This window comes from Electrona antarctica (assembly GCF_951216825.1).
Source record: "Electrona antarctica genome assembly, chromosome: 11".
Classification (NCBI taxonomy): Eukaryota; Metazoa; Chordata; class Actinopteri; order Myctophiformes; family Myctophidae; genus Electrona; species Electrona antarctica.
The window spans coordinates 32,321,919-32,345,057 of NC_136792.1; the positions used below are offsets into that span (position 1 = coordinate 32,321,919).

Genomic DNA, 23,139 nt, shown 5'->3' on the forward strand with positions numbered 1-23,139 from the left:
TTGGATCCCCGGCTCATACTGGCATCGTGTTGAAGTGTCCTTGAGCAAGACAACAAACCCTTCAATGCTCCCGACCAGCAGGTTGTTGACTCCAGGTGCTGTCGTCAGTGTGTCATGTATATACAGACCATTTAACCCATTCAGGCCTGACGTCGAAATTAAAAAAAAAAGTTTTCTAAATCATGACAATTTTCGGAAAGATTTGAGGCACATTTTAACGATTTAAAAAAAATAGCAGACCTACAAGTTCATAGCGCGCCACTCGGTGGCGCGCTATGAGCTTGTAGATCTGCTATTTTTCAATAGCTAAATTATAACAATGTTTAAAACACCAAAAGGGGTTCCCGCCCCAAAATGGGTTAATGGTTAATGTGGTTAAACGCTAACGTGACATGGATGCGTTCCAGGTCTCAATGGATTAATGAGGAACATTTTCGTCTCATCATTCTTACTCTTTAGCGTCTTTCTCTCTTTCTTTCTTTCTTTCTTTCTTTCTTTCTTTCTTTCTTTCTTTCTTTCTTCCAAATCCACGCCAGACACCTATGTACGCTTGTGTGAGCGAGCGAGCGTGGTAGTCTGCGCCGGCCTCCGGCTGCGACATTGTTCTTTAATGGCCTCGTAAAGCTGGGCCTCATTTCCTCGTTCGGGCCAGGGGATAAATTACAGCCACTCTCCAGGGACCAGGCATCCCCGTCAGGCTGCGAGCACAGCATCACACTCCCACTCTCCTGCTACGCGGCCACGAAACCACACTCTCTGCCTCAATGACTTTGCTCCGCCACACAAGGCTGTCTTGAGGGAGTGCGTGCGTGCGTGTGTGCGCATGCACGCTCGTACAGTACACGCTATGTCGAGTGAATCAGTTTCACTGCAGTTATTAGGCAGGATGTAGAGTGAGTATGTGTGTGAGCATGCACAGTTTGCACACATTTGTGTGCTTAAGTGCAGCTCCAGACAGAATGGCAGAGTTGCCATTATAGAGCATGTGGGAGTAAGGGATGTGCGTGCGTGCGTGCGTGCGTGCGTGCGTGCGTGCGTGCGTGCGTGCGTGCGTGTGCGAGTCGAGTCGGTTGGACCCACGGTTGTCCAGAACCGCCCCAAAAAGGCCTCTGCCCGGGCTCTGGACCGGGCCCCTGCCCAGCGTCCATATATGGAGTGCTGTTCTGACCTCACAGCACTCCATATTTGGTCATGCCTGACACAGAACTCCACAAGCTGGCTGCATATACTCCATATTTAGGCATGCCTTACAAAGAACTCCATATATGGGCATAAAAGGGAGACAGACATAATATCTGGGTGGGGCATGCATTTCCAACTTGCATCGTTCCAAGTAGGCCAGCTAGTGCCCAACGGGCACGGCTGTAGAGGCCCCACAGGCACCGGTTACCTTAAACGCATTGAGTTGAAAAAATAACTTATTTCCAACAACAAAATCTGGGCAGAAAAAACAATGGTGTCCCATTCCAACTCACGTCAGATCTCCTCCTCTTAATAATTTTAATCAATCGCTAGCAAGCTCCCAAACGGCCGCATCAGTTATTTCAATGTGCTGCTGGCCAGTGCAGGCTCGGAGTTGTTTAGCTGTGGTACACAGGCACGTGCCCGCCCACACAAACACATGGACACAGTGCGAGCAGCCAAGGCAGTAGGGAGCCGGTGGTGTTGTGGAGACTTTAAACACACATGACTCACCTCAAACAAATAAACAAACAAACAAGCACACACATGTACAGTTCTGGTCTGTGCCACCTCTCCTTTGTGTGTGTGTGTGTGTGTTTGTGTGTGTGTGTGTGTGTGTGTGTGTGTGTGTGTGTGTGTGTGTGTGTGTGTGTGTGTGTGTGTGTGTGTGTGTGTGTGTGTGTGTGTGTGTGTGTGCGTGCGTGCGTGCGTGCGTGCGTGCGTGCGTGCGTGCGTGCGTGCGTGCGTGCGTGCGTGCGTGCGTGCGTGCGTGCGTGCGTGCGTGCGTGCGTGCGTGCGTGCGTGCGTGCGTGCGTGCATACCAGCCCAGCGGTTTTGACTTCACACTGTCCACAGATCTTGCCTCTCAGCCTGGGCTTTCGACTTGTCAGTACATCGACCGAGGGGGGCAGCGCAAGGCGAGGCACTCTGGGAGCTAAGAACCAGAACACTGCATGGTCAACAAACAGAGGAATATGCATTTCATACACACATACAGTACAGTAGGCCTACATGCATGCACGCCACCCGAGGTACACAACCACACATGACCAGTGAAGCAAGACGGAATAGAGGGAGGAATAGGTAATGGACAGACGCACGCACGCACGCACACACACACACACACACACACACACACACACACACACACACACACACACACACACACACACACACACACACACACACACACACACACACACACACACACACACACACACACACACGTTCAGTAGTCCAACAAAAGTTCTGGAGCCCAGGTGCATGTAGGCGGAGTGAGACGATTCTTTAAAACACTTCCCATTTATTTTCAGACAGCAAAGATTCTGAGATTGACAGCGGAGCAGAAGAGACTAGTGTGGAAAAAGTTATCTAAAATGTATGCAAATGAGCAGCATATTTGTTGTTTCTGTGTGCCGCCATTACGTAAGTAAGCTGTACAGTCAGCAAGTTGTCTATGCTGGTATATGAAATATACTCACAATTACCAGCTTCCTGTATCTGTCAAAACGTTCCAGTCTTCCCATTTTGGATGACAACCTTTTTAAAATGTTAAACCCACCAGGAGCCCTATAGCTCTCTCTCTGAATTGGTAGAGAGGAAAACAAAGTAAAGAATGCTGAAAGGTGCTTCTAGGGGGATTAAACATTTAAACACTGCTTGCATTTTAGAGGCACGCCCACCATGCAGTGGCAAACAGTTGGCGGCGCCCGTTATTCGCTACGCTAGTACGCTTCGCCGCTTACATGTACAATATCTGCACTGTTAATGTACATACAATATTAATCATAGTACTACATTCAATTACGCTGCCTAAAGCAATGAATTGTAGGGTATTGTAATAGCTCCTGTCTGCCTGTGAAGAAAAATGTAGTAACTCGAGAACATAATATGCAGACTTTCAGAGATGACCATTTTTTTGGATAAAAAGGTCAACTTCACAATCAAAGGGACCCGGGTCCATTTGTTCCATTTCTACACTCTCAAAGTTAAATTAACCCATTAAGACCAGGAAAGCATCTGTGGCATTTTAGATTTTAGCGTCGACTTACTTGGCTATTCAAAAATAGCAGATGCTGCTGAAAGTGTTTGAAAGATGTTGAATAATTTTGAATTTCTTAGCACAAATCATCTCTGATTTGAAGGCATTTGTCGAATCGGCAAGTCTTAAACTTACAGTATCATAGGCTATCTATAAATGCACCAAGTCTCTGTACGCCTGTAAGTATACGTGTGTAATCCACGTAACTCGGAAACCGTTCGCCCCACGACTTGCTCTTCCCAGGCTCTGGACAGGGCCCCTGCCCAGGGTCCATATATGGAGCTGGCCTGTTCTGACATCACAACACTCCATATTTGGGCATGCCTGACACAGAACTCCATAAGCTGACCTGTTCTGCACAACACTCCATATTTGGGCATGCCTGACACAGAACTCCATAAGCTGACCTGTTCTGCACAACACTCCATATTTGGGTATGCCTGACACAGAACTCCATAGGAATAAAGGGACACAGAGAGACACATACAGAAATCTCCATATATGGGCATAAAAGGGACACAGACAGATGGGTGGAACAGGTACTCTGCATTTCAGGTTGTCCAGAACCAGCACAAAAGCCTAATTTGGCATGCTTGACAAATAACTCCTTATATGGGCATAACAGGGAGGGACACATACTGTACATAATGCCTGGGTGGGGCATGCATTTCCGGTTGTCCAGAACCAGCACAAAAGCCTCAGCCAGGGCGCTGGACCTGATCACCCCTATATCTCCATATATGGATCTGGCCTGTTCAGACATCATTCTGACATCTGCATAGACTCCATATTTGGGCATGCCTGACAAAGAACTCCATATATGGGCTTAAAAGGTATACACAGACATAACTGGGTGGGGCATTCATTTCCAACTTGCATTGTTCCAAGTTGGCCAGTGCCCAAAGGGCACCGCTCTATTATCTATAAATGCACCATGTTTCTGTATGTCTGTCATCCAAGTAACTCCAAGTAATCCAAGTAACACCACCACAGGGCGTGCAGTACCCAGCCTTGAGTTGGTAGGACCCACGGTTGTCCAGAACCCACACAAAAGGCCTCTGCCCAGGCTCTGGACAGGGCCCCTGCCCAGGCTCCATATATGGAGCTGGGCTGTTCTGACATCACAATGATGTGCTGACATCTGCATATACTTCATATTTGGGCATGCCTGACAAAGAACTCCATATATGGGCATAAAAGGGACATAATAACTGGCTTGCAAGTAGACCAGTGCCCAACAGGCACCGCTCTAGTGGGTTAAATTAACTGTACAGGTATGGATTTTCATGAGACTTGGTGGAAATGATCATTAGCCTGAAAAGAGGTAGGGCATGCACATATGGTTCATTTTTGGATATAACTTGTGCTGGACCAAAAAAACCCTCAAAGAAATGAAAGATCATAATCTGCACACATTATAGTACGACTTCACCCATTTTCAACTTATCCTCATATAATTGGGCCTCACTAAGGCTCATGATAAAATTGTAAAAATAAAAATAAATGTATCACTGTCTCATAGGAGGGCTGTGGACACTTCAAAAACCCGCCTACCAGTGACATCATCCTTTTCTTATATACCGTAAAACAAGATTTTATTTGTATTAACACATGGCTTCCATTATTATGCTAACTTTCCTGGAATATAAAGCCTGCCGTTTCTATTACTGTAGCTTGGATTCCTCATCGATGATGTCACTGGTAGGCAGGTTTCTAAACTGTCCAAAGCCCTCCTTTGAGACACAGTCACACTGACCAAGTAGATAGTGTAAGACAGAAATTATAATGAGCATTAGTGAGGAGCAATTATATGAAGATACTTTGAAAATGGGTGAAGTCGTTATTTAATAACGCATGGCACAGCATTAATGATTTGTAGCCCACGCATCCCTAAGAGATGATTAACTTTTGGATCAAAAAGGCAAAAGGTCACAATCAAGATTGCAGTCATAATTACATAAACCATATCTCAAAGGAATAATGCTACTGTATGTAGCAGAAGAGATCAGTGCTAGCAGGGTTTTCACCCCCCAGGTGCATTTTCTTAATTACTATTTACAATCAATATTGCACAGTAGTATGTTTCATGACAGTAAAGCTTGGGGGATGTACCGCGTGATTATTAGTTTTATATACCAAACACATTCTTGGAAAGTCACCCTGATTAATGCTGTGGGCAAAACACCTTGAGGCATGTGGATGATTCCCAGTGTGACTCCACCTCAGGCATCTTTAATCACTTTCAACCTGGTGTGCCTATTTTGGGCATGTCATTAATAATAAATAAAAACAAAAATGATCAGATCTATAAGATCACAACATGTCACATTGCATTGTGAGCTTGTAGAGCAGCTATTTCCGCACACATACTAGCAGTATATAAATAAGCCTACAGTACAAGGTTGTGGTGACATGCAAGTGTGGGTGTTTAACCATGCACTCACCTGCCACGGGTTCATCTTTCAGCACTGTGATCTTCACCTTGCCAGCTGACAGCTGCTGGGAGCACACGGAGCAAACAGAACAGTCACCTTTATTTCTGCACTTTATTTTCAGCCCAGGTCCCAAACCCAGTTAATTTAGTCTCTCTCTACAGAGACCTGCCATGTCATGATATACTTAGAGCTCTGATCGACTGGAGAAAAGGGCCTGGCAAGGCAGCCTGCTAGTTAGAAAGAGAGCCTTCCTCAAACCGAAAAGTCACAGCTTCGACCCCCCCCCCCCCCCCCCCCCCTCCAACCTGTCATGGCCTGGAAGTCGAGAGACAGAGTATGTGCGTGTGTGCGTGTGTGCATGTGTCCATGCGTGCGCGTGTAACCGCACGTATACATGCGTGTCGATAGCCATTTATTCTGTCAAAGCATCCTTGGCGAGGCCCTTATCTGCTGTTGTCATTGTGAGCCATGTTGGTTTTCAAATGTAAAGCTGATGACTGCTTCAAACGCCGTTTAACACGTCGTCTGTTCAGAGCTGAGCTAGCGCTTCACATTGTTCCAGACATCCACACTGCAGTCATTCCTTCTCACAGTGTGAAAAGGAATGAGGACGGTTTATTCTTTAGCCAGCTTGCACTGTACTGCATCAAAATGATCCGACCAACTGGGCTGTTGCCTGTTACAGCCCATGTGTTGGCAGCCACACAAACAAAAGCAAAGAAAAATATTGTCGTTGTGCTTTACCTTATGGAGCGTGTTCTCCTTGTTCCTCTTGTTCCCCCCGACAGTGGAGATGTTGGTCACAGAAGCAGCCTGAACTGACCGCCACCTGTAACCCCCTGACCAACTACACACACACACACACACACACACACACACACACACACACACACACACACACACACACACACACACACACACACACACACACACACACACACACACACACAAGAAAAGAGAGAGAGTCATATAGGGCAAAATTAAGATTAGTTCCAGGTTCATTTTACTGGATGCACCAAAGAGAGCAGTTTATAGTACATTTGTGCAGAAGCTTATAAAAACAAGCAGTAGTACCGCCATCTCATTCCCAGCCGACTGGGAGAGAGAGGAGCATAGAGGTTTAATAAATGTGGAAAACAAAGGCATTTCAATCAGATTAAATGCCCCAATGACCATTTTAAGAAGTTCAATAATGCTAAAAAATAATAATAAAGAAAAACAACACCCGGCCACCCACACTGTTGTGTTGTCACCTACTGCAAGTGGTGCATGGGGAACATAATATATAAAAACAAATACATCTCCATTAAGAGGACATATCTCATCATACGATGGGCTATAGTCCCTCATAAATAAGATATTAAAATGAATATCCATTGTTTTAACAGCACTGATTCCCAGGCTTTTTAGCTCTAGACTAGTGTTGGGATCCAGAACCGGTTCACTATTTCTTAATACACTGCCAGCTCATGAATCATAAATTACCACCCACTTCCAGCTTTTTTCTTATTTCCTTATCTTTTAAGTAGTCACGGAATATTTATCTCCACTACGATTGATAATTGATACATTGATACACCATTGATACGAGACCATTGATACGCACATTACGCTTTGTAAAAAGTGGAATGATACAGGAAAGGAAGATAGAGGTGTTTTAGAAAATGGGAGTGGATGGGAGCTGTGTTTTTGTGCACGTGATTTCCTGGTTCCTGGAAATCAAACAGTGAATCATAGTGTATAAACTAAAAACACGATTTTTTTTTCAAAAGTCGTCTTTGACGGTGTGGGCTCATGAAAAAAAAATCGTCGAAAGTCATCATTGGCAGGGAATAAGTTTAAACACATAAGAAAGTTGTCCGCGACCAAAGATGGGTCCTGTTTTACAGAACACACAGGCTAGTACTTTAGAACAGTAGAGGCAATGGGGAAGCACTTTGAAACCTTTACACACCTTTAGACAATTACATGCACATGAATTATGCACATTTGCAATGGCATGAGGGGCTTAGTGTACAACTTGTGTGGTTTGGCTAAAGACAAAATTTATGTTTTCCAAGTCCTGCCAGACAACGGTGGTCTGCAAAACCTTTCGCATAAAGAAAATACAAAATGAAAGGTTATGCAAATTTAAACAAATGCAAAGGAAAACACATTCTGAAGACACTGTCAGTCAGACAGAGACAAGGAAGGTTCCTCATTTATGCAAGTGTTGCTGAATTATTTACTATTGTGAGGTTTGTCTTGGCTTTTCATGAGTGAAGTTTGTTTAGAATTGGGCTGGCAACCTGTCATGGCCTCGAAGTCGAGAGAGAGAGAGAGAGAGAGAGAGAGAGAGAGAGAGAGAGAGAGAGAGAGAGAGAGAGAGAGAGAGAGAGAGAGAGAGTTTGTGTGTGTGTGTGTGTGTGTGTGTGTGTGTGTGTGTGTGTGTGTGTGTGTGTGTGTGTGTGTGTGTGTGTGTGTGTGTGTGTGTGTGTGTGTGTGTGTGTGTGTGTGTGTGTGTGTGTCTGTGCGTTCGTGCGTGCGTGTGTGCGTGCGTGCATGCGTGCACGTGTTGGTGAAGCTGAATGCAGCCAACACAGGTGCACCCATTGCTACTGTGCTGACACTAAGGCAGGGTGTCAGGTAATCACCCTAGCAACAACACCTTGGCAACCGTCCTGTCGCTAGGGGAGACAGGGTTGGCACGGCCCTGTTGGCACACAGGATGACAGTTGTATCACCTCAAGACACAAAACTAAGAAAGATAAATTGTGTGTGTGTACCTTTGCATTAGTGCAGATGTCACCCAGATAATCTCACCCAATCACATTCAGGATCAATATGGAGACCAATATGCCACAAGTCCCAGTCTCTTACCCTGTTAACCCTGTTAATGTTTCTCGCACACACAAGTGCACAAGTGTGTGTAGTCGACTATTTGCAGGTGCATAAACACAAAAACCTTCAGAATTAATTGTGGCTAAATGTTTTGTTTTGGTCAATACACACAATCTCTCTTTCTCTCTCTCTCTCTCGCTCACACACACACACACACACACACACACACACACACACACACACACACACACACACACACACACACACACACACACGCACACACACACCTACCTAAGCCCATTTAATGTGAATGCTGTTGGCATCCCTGTGCAAACTGCAGGCTTTAATCAACACAACCAGCCTCCCACTCCATCACTGCTAACTAACATCTATTCTACAACCACTGGAGAGAGAGAGAGAGAGAGAGAGAGAGAGAGAGAGAGAGAGAGAGAGAGAGAGAGAGGAGGTGTGTGTGTGTGTGTGTGTGTGTGTGTGTGTGTGTGTGTGTGTGTGTGTGTGTGTGTGTGTGTGTGTGTGTGTGTGTGTGTGTGTGTGTGTGTGTGTGTGTGTGTGCGTGCGTGCGTGCGTGCGTGCGTGCGTGCGTGCGTGCGTGCGTGCGTGCGTGCGTGCGTGCGTGCGTGCGTGCGTGCGTGCGTGCGTGCGTGCGTGCGTGCGTGCGTGCGTGCGTGTGTGCGTGCATATGGTGGAGCCCCAGAGGTGTCCACTATTGATGGATGGATCCAGCCAAACAGTGAGCTGGCAAACTGTTATGGCACTGTTATGTGTGTGTGTGTGTGTGTGTGTTCTACTGCCTTAATCCACTTGAACACTAGTATATTCGACACAAATAGCAGCTCTACAGGACAACAAGCTCTAGCAGTGGTCGGCAATAGTCACTGTATCTGGCCCGGTATAAAATTATTATAATAATAATAATTATTATTATTATTATTATTATTATTATTATTATTATTATTAGTAGTAGTAGTAGTATTAGTATTAGTATTAGTAATAGTATTAGTATTATTATTATTATTATTATTATTATGTCGTGGTTGTTTCTCCATGAATGTCGTGCGTCCGCTGTCCGTGTGTATTCTCGGGCCATCGCATCACGGAAAGGGAAACCGTGAAGATGGGTTGAAAATGCAGGGGCAGGCCTGGGCCGTGGCTCAGCGGTCCAGGCACCTTGGCTGGTAATCCCGATCCTGACGGCCTTTACTGCATGTCATCCCCCATCTCTCTCCCCATTTCCTGTCAGCCTACTGTCTGTCCCTCCATAAAAACATATAAAATAAAGGCGAAAGCCGCAAAAAAAAAACATTAAAAAAAAAGAAAATGCAGGGGCAGAGTCTGTGACGTATCGCGGCCACGTAGCATGGACTAGTGAAAGCTCATGATGAGTACCACAGACGAAAAACAGTCTAAGTCCAAATTTCAGACTGACCCCTCCACGAAAAGGCCTCGTTGTCCTGAACCCTTATCTATCATTTATATATTATGGATCAATAGTGTGGACTTAGACTGTTATTCGTCTGTGGTACTCAAATGTAGATGACAAAATCGACCCCCTAGTCATATACTGACGTGGTGACGTGATTGGCTGCTTCTAGCCAATGGGACAACAAGCAATTAGCAACGGCAAAGCTGCCTCTAGGCAATGGGAAGGGGAGGGGCCAAATATCCCTGGCAGCCACGCAGGCTGCAGACAGAACGTGCAGAACAACGCAGCAGAGAAGCATGCTCACACTCACATGGTGACGGGAAGGAAGATACTACAGTTATTTCATACGTTTGCAATGTTCGCATGTCACTCGATATAACTTCAAACCAAACGCGGCTGTAACAGTGCAAAGCCCATGCAAAGCCACAACAAAACAGTCATTGAGTCACGCCCACACACACATGCACACATACACAGATAGCTTGGCCCAGCCAGCGTGCTTTCTGGTATGGGGCGGGTGTCACAAGAGCAATGCGCTGGATAATATTGGTTCACTGATCTGAGAAATTATCTGTAGCCATATATGCAAGGATAGATAGATTGATTGATTGATTGATTAGTCATCAGTCTGAATTTGTGGTAGGGAGACCACCTCCATCTATTGCAGATGTGCTAGTTATGCAAGGGATAATGTATGACGCGGCGGTATTTGTTTTTGGCAGTATTTATTATTACACAGCTATTTTATTAATAAATTAATTCGGGCTGGGACTGGGGCACCACAGAACCTTTCTCACTGGATGCATTTCAGGTGTACCGATCATACCAGTGCACACAATGGCAGAAGAAGCCGATCAGACTGCTTTGTCAACCCAGTGGATGGGAAATTTACATCACTCATTGATGTATTCGTATACCAAAATCGCAATTGACCAAAAAGAAGCTTCTCAGGTCTAATTTTGATATGCAATTAAAATGCGATTCATTTTGATTAATTAATGACAATGCATCAAATGAATTAGATTTTTTTTAATAGAGTCCCAGCCCTAAAATTAATACATTTACCCAAAAGTAACAAAACGAGATATTTCCTTGCTTATGATAATGATTTTAAAGTATTCCATAAGCTGGCCGTCTGCCGAGCTGCAGCACAGTCACCTCGGAAAATAGTGAGTTAATCAAATAGAATACATTTTCAGCTACTGCATCGTCTATTTGTCGCCTCAAATGTTTTCAAAAAAACATTATTTTATTTTATTTTTTATCCCACGATTGTGTAACCCATTTTTCACCCCTGTGTCAATTATCTAATGTGATCCTGGGCTCTACACACCCTCCGCCAACCTAGTCCCCATATATGGGGGACATGGGGAGAGCAACGGACTTGAACTCATGCTTCCTTCATGCCTGAGTGTCCAAGTTGCTCCTTTACACCTGACAGGGGGGAGTTTCCCTGGTTGAACATAACGCGTGGAAGGAACACGTTATTTCAACCAGTTCCTTTCCCCTCCATCAGGCGCCCCGGCTGGCCAGAGGGAGGCAGTTTAGAGACCAGGATTACTGCATGTTTTTTTTGTGAGGGTACCTACCCTAGGGGACATGGGGAGAACATGCAAACTCCACAGAGAAACACCCTTTCGCCAACCCCACCTCGGGTATGGGCACTGATGACGCGGAGGAGGAGACACACCGCCAGCACCCACAGCGTCCCGAGCGGGAATCGAACCCAGGACCTTCTAGCTGTAAGGCGACAGCACTACCAACTGTGCCACCGTGCCCCCTGAAAAAAACATGCTTGAGAGCAATGTTTAGTTGTAAATGACATGGTGTGTTTGTTTACATAGCTGTCATATTGGATACAGCATAAAATCCAAGCAGTGCAGCAGGTGCTGTGAGGCTTTGATTAGACAGCGGTCTGTTATAGAGCAGAGCAGTCATTATCAAGAAATAACACACCGCTGAATTCAACGATTGACCAATCAGTATCATGCATTCAACCAAGCCGTGTAATAAACTGTATTAATATACTCTATCATACAGTTATTGTGCTAGGGCACAATTTGGGAATGAAATGCGAGAGAACAAAAACATAAAACCAATTAAGTTAAAGACAAAAACATTTGCAGTTGGTGAAAAAATCGAAATAAACTCTAGCAAGCCTGAAATGTTGGCCTCAGCAGGAAGATAATGCCAAGTGACTCCATTAGCCTAAGGCCAACAGCACAGGTCTTACCTAAACACACTCAAGCATGAGACACCTTACTCCCACATACCTAACACACCCGTCTCTATGAACAACATCAAACAAAATAAATAGCACATACACAAACACAACCCTATCACCTTTAACAGACCTGCTCCAAGAACATCAAACACAAACACGCAGTCGCACACACACACACACGCACACGCGCGCACTCTCTCTCTCTCTCTCTCTCACACACACACACACACACACACACACACACACACACACACACACACACACACACACACACACACACACACACACACACACACACACACACACACACACACACACACACACACACACACGAAAGTGTCACCTCTCTTATGCCACTCTCCTAGTGTGAGTGGAGTGGACAGCGCCAAAACAGCCAAAGCACAGAGACTGGCCGCAGGCAAGCTCACACAGGTCAACACAGTTGAACACACATCCAAGCATACACACAGAAAAACAGAAGGACACAACAGGGTCTTCAGTCAATCACAGACGGACATGATGAGTCCCAGTTTACTGAGAAGTTTTGGGAGGAAGTAATTGAAACAGTGAATTCAAGGCATTCATCCACAGTGCAAGGAAGTAAGTAAGAAAAGAAGGAAGTATGGGAGGGAGTATAAGGAAAGGAGAAAATGAAAACAAAACATGACAGCTAATTAACATTCAGCAAACAGAAATAAAGGGTTGATGCAAAGAAAGATGGGAAGGAACAAAGAAAGAAAAGCAACAGCATGGGAATGGATTAAGCAGAGAATAAAACACCCTGGGAAAAAGAAAACATCCCCAAAACAAGGAGGGAATTGGACTGTACTTCCAGATAAAGGCTAGAGCTAAGATACCATCTGAAAGCTGAGCAGGCCTGGAGACAAAGCTACATTAAAGCCGTGACTCAGGCACGCCAAAACGGAGTGTGATGTAGTGCGTGCGCCTCGAGCCGTCGGCCCGGCTTTATTATCGCCTCTCTGAGACTCTGTGCACTTCACAAACTGATTATACCGCAGCTCCTTTACGCAAACCCGATTTGTCCGCTCTGTGTGTGTGCGTGCGTGGGTGTGTGTTGAGTCAGAGACGAACTATTAATCTGTTGCAGTCTTACAGAGATAAACAGAGAGATAGAGGGAGATAGAGAGAGAGGGAGAGAAAGAAGGGGAGACAGTCGTAGACAAACACACTGTGCTACAAGGCCGGGGTGTAAATCACAGTTTGATGATGTGCAGCAGAGGAGCGTGTACGTATGTCATGCTGCGCTCTCAGAGGAAGGGAAGCTGAGACATGCAGAGCTTACATTTATTAGTGGGAATCTGAATCTCAAATGATGCCTATACGCCACACAAACTCCAGATTACGTTGTGTTTATTGGGAATCTGAATCTCAAAAGATGCCTACGCCACAAACTCCAGATTATGTTATGTTCTCTGTCTGTGTCTTTAACCCCATTTTCTGCCGCCCTCCATTGTCCACCTCACCAAATGAAAGATTTGTTGTCCGGAAGAAACCACCAAGTCCATTTTTGAGGTTTTAGATTTTTTTTCCATAAATCAACGCCTATCGAACACCCTTTACGTCTGTGTGTTGGTTAAAAAGATATTGCACCTGTGAAAAGCGCTTCGACAAAAACCTCCTAACTCCACATGAGCTGGATGCTCATGAGCTGGATGCTCATTCATCATGCGCACTTTGATGAATTGAACAAGGTGGACCCTCTTGTAAACAAGCGTAATGCTTAATTGGGTCGTCCACTCACAGTTAACAGTCTTTATATTGAGTTTGTGCTTGAAATGTACTGTAATTCTGCAAACTGTTAATAAATATTTAAATCAATCAATCAATGGATGTTTTTTTATTTCCTCAAAAATGAACATTTTGGAGTTAAGTGGTTTCTTCCAGACAGCAGAGATATTTAAAATGCTGTGTCGCCCATTTACTCTTCATTATCTCTTCTCTCAATACAAAAATGTCTCGGGTGTGTTCATCAAGTAATAGGGAAGTGACTATATCAATTTTGGAATATTAGATTCATTATGTAAGGGATAATGAACAGCGAGGTGGTCATTAAAGAGAAATAAACGTCGACAAGGTGATGCACGTCCCCGACACAAAGCAGAGGCATCCTGAATCACCCTGAAGGGGTTTATTTCTCAATAATGACCGCCTCACAGTTCATTAAACTGCTTATTACACGGCTGCTGACTGGAGAAATCAATAATTTGACCAAATATAACAAAAAAAAATGTCATTGATTTAAAAAGGATGTCATTGCTTCCGGGAGAAATAGTCTGTTAGACTATGCCAATGAAAATCCTAGGGCCGTGCATGTGAATCAATGCACTGTTGCATTGCCCATTTCTCACCTCAAATGTTTTCAAAAATATCCTTTAGTGTACTGTTTATCTGTAAAATTACATTGTTTGTTAACTTGGCCGCCATGTTGGATAGAGGCAAAGACACAGCACCATGGATTGATGGAATGATTGTTCGTAAATTCAGTATGTGTTCTGTGAAGTCCACACTATTCAAAGAATGTTGTGCCACGATGCAGCAGTGCAAGCCAAAGTTTGTCAGTATCGTGTACCTACAGTACCTGCTCCGCTGTGCTGCGGAACCTCATGTACGTTGTACAAATGTATACGGCGGATGACGTACACAGTCTGATTCTGCCAACAGCATAATTTTAACTCAGACTAAACCTTTATTGAGTTCGGTCAAGTTTGTCTCTAAACTGTGGAACCATTTCAGTAACATATGAATTTATGATTTGATGTGGACTATGTCTGCCTTTGTTTGTCTTTGTATTTGTGTGTTATTTTTATGTTGCTATGGACCATGTGTTGATTGATTGATTGATTGATTGAGACAGTTGTTCAGTCTATGTACATACAGTAGCAATGGTCCGCTATCAAGTAATTGAATGTCATGGCTGACCAATCAGAATCGAGAACTCAACCAAGCCGCATATATGATATCAGTAGTTGAATAAATAAATAAATGATCGCAAAACTGATTGCATCAATAGTGTCCCCCTAACTGTACAGTTCATGTGAGGGCATGTCCGTGTTATGATTATGTTAGGCGGTCCCTCTGTGTACCAGACTTGTGTCATTATTTTAATGCAATGGTCTATAACAGCATTGGACATTACTTTCACCTGCTGTCTCATTGTTTCCCCATAGCTTTGATGTTCTGGGACCTCATCATTTACAACTCAACTCTGCCTCTGTTGTACACACACCCCTCCAGACATAGTAATTTCTCTGCAGCTCTTGATTGTGGCGTGGAGGCTGAATTTGTGGCATTAGGTCAGGTTTCCTCCAGCAGTGTGGAGTCTGTTGAACCCCCTGATTAACGACCTCCATGCAGAGAGAACACAACCCCTGTAGTTCACTCTGTAAACAGAGTGATTGGAGAGGGGAGACGCCCCTATACTTTCAATCGAATGCCTCACAGCAGCGAGACACACACCCAATTCAGTACACATGTGCACCTGCGCAAATACAAACAAGCACACACTATTACTCATGGAGGACTTGAATCATATTGACTTTGTGTCTTGTACCAGAGTCACGATGATGCACACACACACACACACACACACACACACACACACACACACACACACACACACACACACACACACACACACACACACACACACACACGCACATGCACACACACACACACACACACACGCACACGCACACACAGACATCTTTGGGCTGGTGGAGCGGTAAATGTTGCAATATTTCAGTGTGACATGTAGCATTGCTTTTGTGGGTTTATCGTCTGTGCAGTCTGGACAGGACAGTCCTCTCCCAATATTAATGTATAGCTCCTTAATTAGGTATGAGCCTCGCTAAGAGCCAAGTATTCACACACACACACACACACACACACACACACACACACACACCAATTGTGTCCGCAATTATCCATTAGCTTCCTCGTGCAGTGAATGAGACAATGAGGGACTCAGTCTAAACCTAGCATCATCATGTCAACAACATCCCCCCCTAACACCAATTCATTACATTGGATAGTTAGGCCAGTGTGTGTGTGTGTGTGTGTGTGTGTGTGTGTGCGTGTGTGCGCGTGTGCGTGCGTGCGTGCGTGCGTGCGTGCGTGCGTGCGTGCGTGCGTGCGTGCGTGCGTGCGTGCGTGCGTGCGTGTTATATGTACTTGCCTCACCCCAAAAGCTGTCTTATGAGTTATGTGCTCTCTATTTGCTATATACGCCCCCATTACATAATTCTCCATAGTGTCGCATCTCAGTGTTACTAATGAAATGAAAGCGGGAGGACAGAGGGTGGATAAAACAGGCACATTAATAACCAATGTTTATTTTCACTCTACAAATTAATGTCCCTGCTTACAATGGCCAAGACGTCCCTATACACTAAATCTACATTTGTGGGATAATAGCATGGGATAATGAGCTCAGGTAAATTATAGACTGTAAGCGGGAGAGAGAGAGAGAGAGAGAGAGAGAGAGAGAGAGAGAGAGAGAGAGAGAGAGAGAGAGAGAGAGAGAGAGAGAGAGAGAGAGAGAGAGAGGGAGAGAGAGAGAGATTGATTGATCAGATCTCAGGTAGGGTGATTATTAAAAAGTCATGTGTGGCCTTTCCCAGCTCCAACTCATTTCCACCCTGTCATTATGATGTCATGTCTCAGAGTGTGTTACTCTGTCTTATTGTAATTTATGCAGGGTAACACCTACAGTACAGTATATGTTATGAGCTAAGTGAGATATGTGCCTACTGACATCATCGGCTACATACTTCCTGTAATAATGATATAATTATACTGTAGCCTACAGCTTATACAGTATACAGTCAGCACGCATATTCCCTGCCTTTATTTGCAATGGCTGAAGAGAATGATAAAAGGAATTAGAGGGCACTCATTGGTCAGCAGTCATATTTTCCCTAGGGGATATACGGTGGCTGACCAATCAGTGCAAACTATATATTTCCTCTGGGTTACACTCACCAATCAATACAGCTAAAGTACCTGAACTGGCATCATAACCAACTGGTTCTCACTGGGTTCTCCAGCAGAGATCACCAGGGTGTCTAAATTGACTCTTACGGGTGACGGTCTGGGTACTAGCTGTTATTTAACTCTCAGAGTTAAATAAAGACTGACTTCCTGTGTAGATGGCGTAGATGTGAAATGGTATCAAATGGGGGTTTGTGGCCTAATGCATATCAAACTGGGGTCCTTGATATTAACAAGGTTGAGTATCTGTATACCGCTCTGCTTAGTCTCAAACAACAAAAAACTCATCAAGGTAGGATTTTATGCATTTTGTTTTGCTTCCTCAAGTAGGAGCTAGGAATGCAATGTCTGGGATGTCCAGCAGAGATGAAAGTCGTTACCATTGCTGTCGTCATTTAGTAGACTTTGGTATTACAATTATATATCATACTACACCAGCGTGTGGAGTGGAGATGAACAAAATCGAATCATTTCAAACTAGTGAATATCGCAGATATACAAGTATAAATAGCAGATCTACACGTGAAAATAGCAGATCTACAAGCTCAATTATGAGCTTGTAGATCAGCTATTTTAGCTATTCCTGAAAATAGGGTGGTTAAACTAAATAATAGTCTAAATTTACAAAAACAAGCAAATCCCTCAAAACGCTGCCAGCTTTGATATTTGTTTTGTCATGTTTAATTCAAGTGCTGTGGGCCATGAAATTAACATTTTTTTGTATTTTGTATTTTTAATTTTTAAGGGGAATGAAATGAATGGATTCAGAATAGACGTTCTTATCTCGGACAGCCAAAAGAATGTATCCTGTTAACGAGACTGATTTAATTCCCATGTTATCACAGATGGTCATAGTCAATCTATGCTTTCTAACTTTGTGAAAAGAGAACTTTGCAGTACTACGAATAACTGGGACTGTATCTAGGTCTATATTTATCTGATATAAATATGTATAGGCATATCTTAAGGCTCTCACGCTCTTTCTTCAAAGAATAAACAAGTTAGGTTTTAAAAGTTGACTATAGATACATTAGCATTGGACTAGTTAAAAGAATAATGGGAAATAAAGAAAATATATATTATCTTCAAGATTGTATGAAGGTATAGTATGAAGGTATAGTTCAAAATGACATAATCATATAGTCATATTTACCATACATATTGGTTATAATAACTTTTGTATTCATTGATTGATTGATTGATTGATTGATTGATTGATTGATTGATTGATTGATTGATTGATTGATTGGCTAACTGATTGAATACTTAACAGTTTGCAAAAAACAAGCACAGGTGAGTACGGTTCAATACAATATCTGGATTTTAAACCCAAGAAAGCACTATGGCTTGTTTCCATTGGGGTCAATTTATCCCCCCCCCCCCCCCTCCCCCCATCTACAGTTCTTCTGAAAATAGCAATTCTTGTACTTGTAGATCTGATAGTTTCACTGAATGTTCGCCTGTTATGACATATCCAGAATAGGGATAGAACGGTTCATGTGGTTCAAAGAAGTTCCGGATTGCAGTTTTAACACTGTGGATTTTACTCTGTACTGTGTTTCTAAAATATCACCATGGATGTTGTCGTTTGTGACGTGGGAGTGTCTGCAATATTATGGGACAAGCTGCAAGTTTGAGTCATTCAGATGAACAGAGGAAGCTGCTGAAATAAAATGCAATACAAGCGAGTAATCTTCTGGTGAGTTGACCCTTGTCATTGGTTGGCTCATCAACAAGGTATCATTTTACCTCCAACGTCCATGTCCTTGCTTGTCATGCAGTACGTCCTGTCAACCAGTAGTGGTCCTACTGGCCACAGGATCTACATTTCTCAATAGAAGAGCAGGTATAGGGGCAACCTGATGTCATGTGCTCTCTCTGTTTCCTGTGTCTCTACACTGTACGTCAATAAAGGCTAAAAGAAATTCCCCCAAATGTCATTACGTTAAAAATAAGCAAAAGGTGACTAACAGTATTACACCATTATTCACTCCATTCACCAGAAACAAATCAACTGAAACATGGATACATACGGTACATATCACTGTACATCTGACTCACCAATGGTGTGTATAGCATTGTTGTTCCTATACACGGCCCAGCCTCATCAATTAATGTATTTTTACATTTGCCTCAAGGCTTCCTCTTTCTTCCTTTCCCCTGCATTATTTCACTGACCTTTTCATGTGGAGAAGTTATTTTGGCGAACACGGTGACCTCTCTCCCTCCCAGATTCATTCTCTCAGCTCACACGTTATGTGCTGCTGGTTACAGAATAACTATCACCGCATATCTCTACTTCTCTCCTCAGCACTGCCTGTTTGTGTGCTCTGTGGTAATACCTTCTTCCATGCCTATGGCCTCCTTTATAAATCACTTTTCCAACCTCTTTCTTTCCCCCTCTTTCCCTCTCCCTCCCTAATAAAACCCGATAACACCTACAGTATATATTTGTCCCCATGGCTCCCTAATAAAACCCGATAACACCTACAGTATATATTTGTCCCCATGGGGCAGTTAAAACATGGCAGTGGTATAGTTGAACACTACAACAAACAAGATATTAGTGATAAATGGCTGTATAGATAAAACTAAATATGATGCTGCAAAAGTAAAACATTCATACAGTCTGAACCACCAGACGACTCCACCACTTCTCTGCCCTAACCACTGTAATTCTCCTGCATGCCCCCCCCCCCCTTCGTTTTCTCTATTTAGGCACAGTGTGTCCACTGTAATAGAAAGAGCCAAGCTCTATCTAGCACCAAGCACCGATGTGTTGTCTATAGCTGAGACATTAGCATCAAGACTTAACCACTTTCAAGTTTCAACCAGGCATCCCTAATTTGGATGTCATTCTTGGGGAAATATATATAACAGTATAGCAGCTGAATAAGCTCAATTGTGATGCATTGTGAGCTTGTAGATCAGCGTTTTTTTGACCATTTTTGAATGGGGGCTTAAGTGGTTAATGTAGTTGTTCCATCATGTGTCAGACAAACATACTTCTCTCATGGCCCCATGCACCTCTGCTTCACTCCTATTGGTGGACAAGGCTCTGAAGAGCTAATGACGAATGCTACGTTCAGATAAGTATAAAATTGCTTCAACTTGAGACCAGGCCAGTGCTAGGCGCTAAAAAAGGTCAGGTCTCCGTTTCTCCTTCCCTCGATCCCTCCATCTCTGCTGCTGAAATGGGCCCTTCCTTCTCTCCTCCTGCATCCCTTTCTCCCTCTTCCACCTCCAGGTTCCTGAGCTCACCTTGCACAGCTATCTCGAACTCCAAGAGTTCATACTTACATCATAGTATCATACTTAGCCAACAACCAACAAGCTGGCAATACATTGCATCCGCGGACCGTGTAGGTCTGCTTTTTTCTGCACATGAAACTGTCGCAATGGAGCAAAAGAATTGCGCTTCACTCCCTCCTCTTCCTCCTCACTCATTAAGTGCCTTGCTGTGTGCATTTCACCTCCTTCCCTCTCACTTCTCTTTTCCTGCATGCAGTGCTCATCCTCCCCAACCCCCCGGACGGACCCAACTATCCCTTTTCTCATCTGTCTCCCTCCTGCTCTCTCGCTGTTTGGTACTCACCCTCTCTCCTCCTTCTCTCTGCTCATGCACTCTCTCAGCAGCTGGAGTCTCTCTTCCATGGCTTTGCTCTCCTGGGCCAGAGTTGCTGTCTCTGCGTGCAACTCCTGCACGTTCCTATGACAACACACACACACACACACACACACACACACACACACACACACACACACACACACACACACACGCAACACACACACACACACACGCACACACACAATCAATCAACAGCGATCAATCATACAAATGACCTACTCTATTGGAAGGGAGAGCCAGGCTATCATCAATCTGTTCAATTCATCTGTGGCTTTGGACCATCCCTTTTTGCCATCTGAAATCAATACTGTAATCAATTAGTCATTGAATTAAGGTACCACCTACACCCAGGCATCAATTCAATCAATCACCTTAGGGAATGATAAACTACAGAAGAGGATTGGAGAGTGGAGCTTGAGGACAGCTATAGGGACCAAACAGCACCACCAACTAACAGAAACATACAATTCACATTAATCGTTCTAGTCTTCTATAGACAATGTGCCTGTTTGGACTGTTTCATGTACAGGCTAATTAAGAGAACGCATTAGACTGCATAATCACATCCTAACAAACTACAGAATCACCAATAAATAGGCTATAGAAACATATAGTTTTCCATCTGATGTCTAACTTGCACAGGATTACAATGGAGAACTGGAGAAGCTTTAGGTAAGTTTGTGCATCTATAATTATTGTTTTATCCAGAAAGCATGATCTCACCTGCATGTTTTTATCCAGTGATGTTATTTTACTATCCTGGTCTTTAGTTTCTGGTAACTAGGTTAAATCCACTTTCTGGAGATAATTGTGGATAATAATGTGAATTAATAGAATTAACTTGGTAGTAGCCAAATAACCCTAATGGCCTTGTAGCAAACAATGCTATAAATCAGGGGTTCTCAACGTTTTTGGCCGGGGACCCCCGGAAATGCTTTGGCAATGTCTCGGGACCCCCGCCCCGCCCCCTCCCAACCCCCAATATAAATTGACTGCTACAATAACCTTAAACCATTTTGGGCGGGAACCTCTTTTGGTGTTTTAAGCATTGTTATAATTTAGCTATTTAAAAATAGCAGATCTACAAGCTCATAGCGCGCCACCGAGTGGCGCGCTATGAGCTTGTAGGTCTGCTATTTTTGAAAAATCGTGAAAATAAAATTTAAAAAAACCTTTTTTTTTTTTTATATATAATTTGGGGACCCCCTAAAATAATTTGGCGACCCCCCGAGGGGTCGCGACCCACGGGTTGAGAACCCCTGCTATAAATCACAATTGATCTCATCTTACCTGACATTGAGCTTGAAAGATGTGGCCTTGTTGTTAGGAAGCACCACGAAATCATTTAAATTCATGATGTTCTTGCCTGCAGCCGGGGCTCAGGTATTCTCCTCTCGTCTCTTGCTGTGCTTTTACAAAGAGTCCTGTAATAAAAAATAAAAAGTAATGGCATAAAACTGGCTTTCACACTGAGCATGGAATAAATCACACATCACCATAAATTAATACTAGTGCAATGAAAAGAAGAGGGAGTAGGTAGGGGCCACACTTTGCTCATGTGTGTTAAGAAGAGGCAGTTAAAAGTAGGACATAAAAACACGATATGGACAGCAATTAATTTGCTGACTGACTGGCTAATTTCTAATTCTATATTCATGGCATTGAAGTGGCTAACTATAGGCTACTCTGTGAACAAGCCAAACAAGCAAAGTCAGTGTAACAAGATAGACAAATGACAAATTGAAATTATTGCAATAACAACATTACACTGAAACTGAAGATAGAAACGGCAGCTTAGGCGAAGGCAACAACAGCGCGCGCCGCTTAATTAGCTGCACCTGCCATGAATGCTAGACAGTACAGACTGGGAGTAATAGCTGGTTTGAACTAGTTTGTCATTAAACAAAAGTAGAACTGCCCTTGTTCACTTACTTTGGCGTGCGTCTCCTTGGATTCGGCGTTGAAAACAGTCTGTGGCCTTTTAGTTTCTTTACAAACAACGGGATAGTTAACGCTCCTCTTTAATGTCTCTAACTGGGCACGAAACCTTTGTGTTAGTTACCGTTCCCATAGAAACCCACACTCTCGCGAGGGTATCCTGGCAGGAGACGCGTGCGTGTGTGCGTGTGTGTGTGTGTGTGTGTGCGTGCAAAGCGTGCGTGCGTGCGTGCGTGTATCAAGGCAGCTAACCATGAATTGATATAATGCTGGACCCAGTTAAACCCAACATAAATCATACAATACAGCTGGAGAGTCTTAAAGCTATAATAATATAGCCACTTTGCACACAAGCACTTTACATGACAGTATCACCATTTAATGGTGAAAAAGGTATACTTTAGACTTAAATTACAT

General features: G+C 43.7%; 1 protein-coding gene across 5 annotated transcripts in view; it reads right to left on the minus strand.

The window, feature by feature from the left end:
- Positions 1-22,835, minus strand: part of zbbx (zinc finger, B-box domain containing) — an 81,009-nt gene extending 58,174 nt beyond the window's left edge. For 2 of the 5 annotated variants that reach the window (XM_079513585.1, XM_079513582.1), the window contains exons 1-6: positions 22,717-22,835; positions 22,075-22,208; positions 20,752-20,865; positions 6,403-6,505; positions 5,668-5,722; positions 2,004-2,116 (exon numbers count right to left, since the gene is read on the minus strand). In XM_079513585.1, the coding sequence (XP_079369711.1) occupies positions 2,004-2,116; positions 5,668-5,722; positions 6,403-6,505; positions 20,752-20,865; positions 22,075-22,139 (450 nt within the window). In that variant the 5' untranslated portion in view covers positions 22,140-22,208; positions 22,717-22,835. Of the gene's footprint in view, positions 1-2,003; positions 2,117-2,663; positions 2,733-5,667; positions 5,723-6,402; positions 6,506-20,751; positions 20,866-22,074; positions 22,209-22,551; positions 22,611-22,716 lie in introns of those variants that run through there. The other 3 variants (XM_079513584.1, XM_079513583.1, XM_079513586.1) reach the window with 3 other exon arrangements.
- Positions 22,836-23,139: the final 304 nt, after the last annotated feature.